The following is a 7,745-nucleotide window of genomic DNA, read 5'->3' as shown; positions in this document are numbered from 1 at the left end:
ATAGCCAAGAATGCTCAAAGAGATACAAGTAACAATAATACTATATAAACCATAAACAGATACACAAGAAATGCAATGAGAAATGCTAAGCCATTTTATTATACTGAACAATAAATGAGTACAATAGGTTATGGAGATGAGTAACTGACGCGTGTAGGAGGAGAAAATGGCTCTGAAACCGCGCTCCGCAGAAGACCGCGACGGTTTCGGTTGAAGACATCTCAGCACGGCCGCAGGACCACAGGGAACGGTCGTTCTGTCGGGCGTTAAGGGGTTTTTTTTGGAACAGGCGACAGCACGACGGCGACAGGAGCAGTTATGAACTCAGACGGCATGGAGGACTTTCCGGTAATGGACCTCGTGGACTATTCCGAGGATCCGCTATCTGGACAGTCAGTGTTCACCGAACCCATTTTCACATCTTCGGTTTTCGCATCTAATCCTGCAAATGACCTTCTGACTAGGGTTAACCTGACGTCTATTGCCTCGCCGGAACGGGATCTCGAGGCTCCGCCGTTATCTCCCGGGACCGCCTTCTTGCTCGCATCTTCATACCCCGAGGCTCTGACTCTCGAAGATATCCCTCCCACACCGATTGTTTTACCTTCCTCGCTTTCGGAACCTAGGGTTCATGTGCCCCCGCAGTCGAACCCGGCTACCCCCTCCGCGTCAAAAGGGCCCAAGCCCTCAGGATGTTTCGGTACCCCCGTGGTAAATTCATGTGCTCCAGGGCCTTCCTCGGCGGGCAATTCAAACCCTCTTTCAGATCATCCATCTGCCCCGAGAACAAAGAAGCAGAAGGCAAGATGCGTTAGGGCTATCAGGAAGGAAACCACAGTCACTTTCAGGAATTCGACAAGTTTCGAGGAAACTATGGCGCTCGCTTGCACCGTCTTGGTGGGTCACGTGCGAGGACGCACATTCTCGGCGGACCGCTTGCTTCGATGGGTTAAGGAAATCTGGGGCTCCCTTCTCCCTCAGCTCCCTGAGGTTGAGGTACTCCCCCGGGGATGGTTCACCCTCCAATTCGCTAAGGAAGATCATACGAACATTGTACTTGAGAACTATTGGCACATTGAGACAGCTCCCGTACTCTTGAAGCGATGGACCCCTTTATTTGATCCTGAAAGGGAGCAGATCGCTGCTGGACCTCTGTGGGTAAGGTTACCTGGACTCCCCCGGCAATATTGGAATGAGGAGGCCTTCATCAAAATTGGAAACGCTCTGGGGACATACTTGGATCACGATCGCTCTTATGTAGATACTCGGAGAAGAACCATGGCGCGCATCCTGGTACATCTTGACACCAGGGAAGGATTAGAGGAGGACATCACCCTGCAATGGGGAAGGCACAAGCGCATTCAGATACTGGATTATGAGGGTGTTCCATTTCGGTGCAACCGGTGTCACCAGGTAGGGCATCTCTATAAGGATTGCCCTCTCAATAAACGCGAGAACAACCCTCCTAAATATACTCCTATTGTTCCTCGAAGAACTGCGCCTCAGATCTCCCCGCCTCAGATGGTTACATCAACTCCACATGGAGCGCTTCATCATCCTCCGTCTACTACTGAGGGCACATCCACTCCTCCCATGACAAGAACAAGGGTAGCAGCTGCAGCAATTCAGAAATCAGGTACTGATCTATCTCCTTCATCTCATACTCTTTCCCTATCATCTGATTGCATTAATTCTATCTCTGTATCAAAGGCTCAGTGCTCTATCCCGCCGCCCCCTCCTACTACTGCTACAATCCCTCCTTCCCTTACCCTTGATCATTCCTCGTCCCCATCTCGCCCTATAGTGCCTCTCCCTGTATCAAATCCGCCTCACCATTATTCTCTCCGGCCCCGACCCTCTCAATCTGTCTCTGATGGTACCTCGGGGCTGAGCATTATTCCCCCTGATCCTGGTCACACCTCATCCAGGGGACGAAAATCAAATTTGAACAAAGCCATTCGGCGTGCTGGGGCTGAAGTTGCTTCGGGACGTCAATCCACCATTGTCGGGGCCCTTAGAGCTACAAACCCCCTACAGCGGGGTCCCCCATGAAGTGCCTATCCTTTAACTGCAGGGGTTTAGCTAGCTCCCCCAAAAAACTAGCCCTAAAACGACTTTTTCAGGTCGAATTACCAGACATCATTTTCCTTCAAGAGACTTTGGGTTCTGCAGAATCTATATCTCTTGCCCTAAAATCGATTGCGCCAAAGTGGCAGTACATTGGGCTGGATGCTATGGGCCGTTCGGGTGGAATGGCCATTGGACTCAATCCTTACTCCATCAGACTGGACTCTTCATGGGGAGGGCCAGGATATTTGGGTGCTGACATTTTTTCCAAAGACCTTGGGCTGTCACTGCGTATCATCAACATCTATGGACCCTGTCAGTAGAGAGAAGGATTTTGGCGCACCCTCCTTGATCGATCATTGATGCAAGAGGAAAACCTGATCATTGGAGGAGACCTAAATTTCTCCTTGGGATATGGTGAATCATGGGGCTCATCAGCACAAGCAGACCCCATATCAGACTTCATGAGGAACCTGCTCGATCAACATGATCTCATCGACATCCCCATGAATCACCCTCTTCCCACATGGAGAAATCGAAGGATCGGGCCAGCAGCTTTGGCTCGTAGACTTGATCGTTTTTTGATCAAAGGACCGCTGCTTCGCCATCTCCATCATTATAAGCAGTGGGTGAGTACTGGGGGAATTTCGGATCACTCTCCCATCCTGATGGAAATTATGGGTCCTCACCCTAAACCAAAAGCCCCTTTCAAATTCAACCATCTATGGTTGCAGGACCCTGGTTTCTCTAAACTGGTCACGGACTTTTGGGCAGCACACCCTATTAGCAGGGAACCCTCTTTGGCTAGGGGTTTTGTCAAAAATCTGACGGAACTTAAACATATTGTGATTGAATGGGCAAAGATGAAAAAAGCCAAGGAAGATGAACTGCTCATCTCGATAGAAGCAGACATTCACGCTCTGCTGGATGAACAAAACCTGGGCTTTATCTCTGTGGAAAGCAAACACAGGCTGGTCGAACTAGAGAAGCAGAAGCACAGTATACTCAAGCTCAGAGAGGAATCGATCAGGTTGAGAAGTAGAGCTACTTGGCTCAAGGCAGGGGATGAAAACTCCAGATTTTTTCATAATTTTGCAAATGGGAGGAGAGTGGCAAATACCATTTGGAACCTACCCTATCCTGATGGGGGTCTGGCAGACTCCTTCAACAAGCTCTCCAGTCTAGGCACTTCCTATTTCAAGGGTATCTTCAAATGCCCTGAGGGAACCAACCTTGCTGAGATCATCCGCGTAGCATCCCATTTCCCGAGGTTTGTTAACAATGAAGACTTGGAGGATCTTAATGCACCGGTCACCATGATCGAATTGGAGAACACCATAAAATGGTTTCAGAAGGAAAAGAGTCCTGGCCCCGATGGATGGACCATTGAATTCTATCTGGCCTTTTATGACATCATTGGAGAAGACATCTTGAAGGTGGTGGAAGAGAGCAGAACCTCTGGTCAGATCTATCATGCTATTAATACCACCTTCATTGCTCTCATACCTAAATCAGACTCTCCATCATCCTTCGCTGATTTTCGTCCCATTTCGCTATGCAATGTTCTCTATAAGATCATATCCAAGATCATTGCAAATAGGATCAGACCCATTTTATCCAAACACATCGCTCCACAACAATTCGCTTTCTTGGAAAACAGGCAGATTCATGAAGCCATTGGCTCTGCACAGGAAGCCATTCACTCTATTTGGACTAAGCACCTCAAGAGCATTCTTCTCAAAATTGATCTCTCTAAGACTTTTGATAGAGTTAGCTGGCTTTACATCAAGATGATTCTCATCCATCTGGGCTTCCCGCATCAGCTTATCACTTGGATTATGGCATGCATTACTTCACCAACTTATAGTATTCTGATTAACGGCGCTGCATCCCATTTCTTCCACTCAGAGAGGGGACTCCGTCAGGGATGCCCCCTTTCCCCCCTCTTATTCCTATTGGTAACAGAAGCGCTCAGTCGACTCATCATTTCTGCAAAAAGGGAGGGAACTATCCGAGGCTTAAAGATCTCAGAAGCATGTTTTCTAACACACCTTTTGTTCGTGGACGATGTCCTTATTCTCCTTGATGGAAGTATCCGGGACACCTCATCCTTCAACAGAATCCTTAAACTATTTTCTCATGCCACGGGAATGGTGGTAAATCAGGAGAAGTCCTCCATCACTTTGGTAGGTACTTCTGTAGCTGAATCATATTCGGCTATGCAGGCTTTTCCATTTATCACTCAGCCTCTGGATCGAGGTCTTAAATACCTTGGATATTGGCTAAAGCCTACAAATCAAAAAATTGCTGACTGGGTGTGGCTTGTCACCAAGATTGAAAAGAAAATATCATGTTGGTACTTCAGATACCTCTCCAGAGCGGGAAGGTTAACTCTGATCAAATCAGTGCTGGAAGCGACCCCTGTATTTTGGATGGCATTAGCATGGATCCCCCGGAACATCCTCTCAAAGATTCAGAGACTATGCAACAGATACTTGTGGGCTGGAAAGGAAGAGAAGCGCACCTTTGCTTGGATCTCCTGGAGCAAGATTGCTCTCCCCAAGAAATGGGGGGGATGGGGATTAAAGGACCTGGCATCCTTTGCAAAAGCTCTTGCTGCAAAGATGGGTTGGGCGCTGCTGACCTCCCACAGTCTATGGACTGACATAGCATACCATAAGTACATCTGGCCTCTCGACATCATCGATTGGGCTAGAATTCCAAACTGGAACAGAACGGGCATCTCTTCCATATGGAAAGCCCTCCTACACTCCCTCCCCCTTCTCAGAAGCAATATCGTGTGGCGCATCAGAAGTGGAAACAGAGCTCGCATAGGTATGGACCCATGGAGTGGATGCGGAGGCAGACACAGGCTCCCACCAGATCTGATTGCCCTCCTAAACTCCCGTGGCATCAGGGTGCTTGCACAGATTGCTGATCCTGAGGGCTCTGACATACTACACCAGGCTTGGAAATCTGGCACTCAATTAGATATCCCGATCAGATGGCACGAACCCTGGAAAGAATATTGCGATGCCCTCTCTGAATCCCATATCAGAATTGTGGAAGGGCCGGATGAACTCATCTGGCAGATTGCTGATAGTGGGATTTACTCTCCTCGTGAAGGATATAAACTCATCATTAACCACAGAAAGCCGGAAGTGCTAGACAGATGGTGGCACCAGATATGGAAGTTAACTGCATCGCCCAGATCCAAATTATTTTCTTGGTGTGTCCTCCGCAATCGCATTCCCACTGATGAATACCTCAAGCGTAGGGCAGTATCGGGACCCTCGCGTTGTGTGCTGTGCAAAGCAGACACAGAGACCACTGTACACTTATTCTTAAGATGCCCCATTGTTATACAAATATGGCATAATATCAAATTTCACATACAGTACTCGGGAGACTGGTCTGGTACAAACCTTATCAGCGCTTGGATAGATTGGGGGAACAAACACAGTGGCTCGAAAATTGTAAACCTCCCTATCATTGTTAACTGGTCTATTTGGAAGTCCAGAAATAGAATGATATTTGATGGATGGGAGGCTAGGTGGCCACTCGTTGAAGCTGGCATCATCTCAGCATACAATGAATTACCAAATCCTCCTCCCACAAAACAGCGACGGCCGACCCCTCCTCCCAATATCGACATGGGCTCGCCATGGGCTTATTTCGACGGGGCTGCAAACGAAAAGGGCTGCGGAGGGGGTATCATTTTACACATATCCTCGAGGCACTTCTTTCATATCAAAGTAGGATTGGGGGCTAGCACAAACAATTATTCTGAGCTCATTTCTCTTCGACATCTGTTACATTTTGCACTCAGTCACCAATGCACCAGCATCAACATATTTGGCGATTCTCAGATTGTTATAAACTGGGTCAATAGAGATACCACATGTCACTCACACACTCTAAATGTATTGCTTGATGAAGTATTTATACTAAAGGATGCTTTTAACTTTTTTCACATCTCTCATATATACAGAGAACATAACCAGACTGCTGACAAGCTTTCCAAGGAGGCCGCGGTGATGGAGAATGGGTTATGGGAAATCACTGAATTTTTGGATCAGCAGGAGCAGAAATACTACCATCGGCCATATATAGACCCGACATATCCTACTGCGGGTCAACAGGCGACATAATAAAACAGTTTTATGAGGATTTGACTGCACAACATGATATAATTTGAAATAGATTGAGGATTGCCAAAAATGGCACCAATTTTGCACAATTTTTGAAAATGTAACAGACAGATATACAGCATAGACATGCAAATTTTTTGTGAAAATGTACAGAACAGTTGGCATATGCTTCAAAGCATCTACATATGTAATCTTTCATATTTATAATGAAATATTACGGATTTTTCCAGTGGAAAAAAGAGTACAATAGGTGATTAAGCAGATGGCACCTCGACTTGCACAAGGCAAGTGAAGAAATACTCTCAGAATTACAAGAATGGCTTCTCTGCGTGGATGCTACTAGAAAAAAAAATGATGATTTGGGGCTGCCCCCCTCCTCAGAAAAAGCTGAAACTCTGGATTCGTGCTCTACTCAAGAAACCCAAAAAAACCCAGAAAGCTTTCCGGGAATGGCCTCACACTGATCTGCGTCCCAGCTACTGGGAAACTGTCGTGCTGTTGTTGCTACTGGAAATCGAATGAGGATTTAGGGCTACTCCCCTCCTCATAAAAGGTTGAAACTCTGGAATCAGACTCTACTAAAAAAACCCAGAAAAACCTAGAAAGCTTTTCTGAAATGGCCGACCCACGAAAATCACCCCCTTGGCGTTCTGTGCAGTTCCTCAAAGACGCTGATGAAACTGCTGCTGAAATGTTGATGAAACTGCTGTTGAAATGTTGATGAATCTACTGCTGGAATGCCAATGGAAATACCTTGCCCGAGCAGGCACTCGAAGTCCCCCGGGGCTAAGGGTGAGATCTTCGAATGGAGACACTCAATGCACTAAACAGTGCCGTAGACTAGCTAAACAACCAACGTGCTCTAAGTCAAAATGACTATCACAAATGCTCATAACCAGAATGATCTGAAATGAGGGGGTTCCTCTCTATTTTATAGCCTCTTCCTCTCACAATCCCTAGGCTCACTTTCTCTTGTGTGATCCCCTTCTTGACATGTGTTCCTTCCCTCCTGCGCAGTCCCTCCTTGTGTCTGCGTGGGCCCCATTTCTGCGTCCACCTTTGGCCCCCTTGGTTCCCCCTTAAGTCACAACGTTGTGCTACCTAGGAAGTGACTTTTTATTCTAAAGTGAGTTATGTTCCCCCTTCCTCACTTTTTATTTACAAATAACTATAGAAGCAAAAATCGAACAAAATCGAATATTCCAATTAGCCATAGCTAATTAGGAATATTACACAGGAAGTTTATGTCTGCCTGCAATTGATGGAATATGACTTTGGGTGGATGGTGTGGCACTACGAGGTCGTGGTGGGGTGAGTGATGATGTTGGAATCAAACTCCTACCTTTAGAATCTCTTTCCCTATATATATATATATATATATATATATATATATATATATATATATATATATATATATATATATATATATATATATATATATATATATATATATATATATATATATATATATATATATATATATATATATATATATATGGAAAGCAAAAAAATCCTACATACACTTCC

General features: G+C 46.0%; 1 protein-coding gene across 1 annotated transcript; it reads left to right on the top strand.

The window, feature by feature from the left end:
- The first annotated feature begins 2,429 nt into the window (after positions 1–2,429).
- Positions 2,430–6,218, top strand: LOC149206593 (uncharacterized). Its single transcript, XM_089397742.1, has 2 exons — positions 2,430–3,528; positions 4,033–6,218. Exons 1-2 carry the CDS (start codon positions 2,430–2,432, stop codon positions 6,216–6,218), a joined length of 3,285 nt encoding a protein of 1,094 aa, XP_089253868.1.
- Positions 6,219–7,745: the final 1,527 nt, after the last annotated feature.

The sequence above is a fragment of the Pinus tabuliformis genome, chromosome 1_2 (genome assembly GCF_031772625.1).
Source record: "Pinus tabuliformis cultivar Carrire ecotype Pingquan chromosome 1_2, CPIR1, whole genome shotgun sequence".
NCBI classification, from domain to species: domain Eukaryota; kingdom Viridiplantae; phylum Streptophyta; class Pinopsida; order Pinales; family Pinaceae; genus Pinus; species Pinus tabuliformis.
The sequence above is the reverse complement of the archived record's forward strand: the minus strand, read 5'-3'. Positions and strand labels throughout refer to the sequence as shown.

Bases quoted from the DNA above. Each gene is read 5' to 3' on its own strand.
- LOC149206593 (XM_089397742.1), top strand. From the start codon at position 2,430: ATGCAAGAGGAAAACCTGATCATTGGAGGAGACCTAAATTTCTCCTTG. The intron at 3,529-4,032 runs GTCAGATCTATC...TATTGGTAACAG, and splicing joins GGAAGAGAGCAGAACCTCTG to AAGCGCTCAGTCGACTCATC.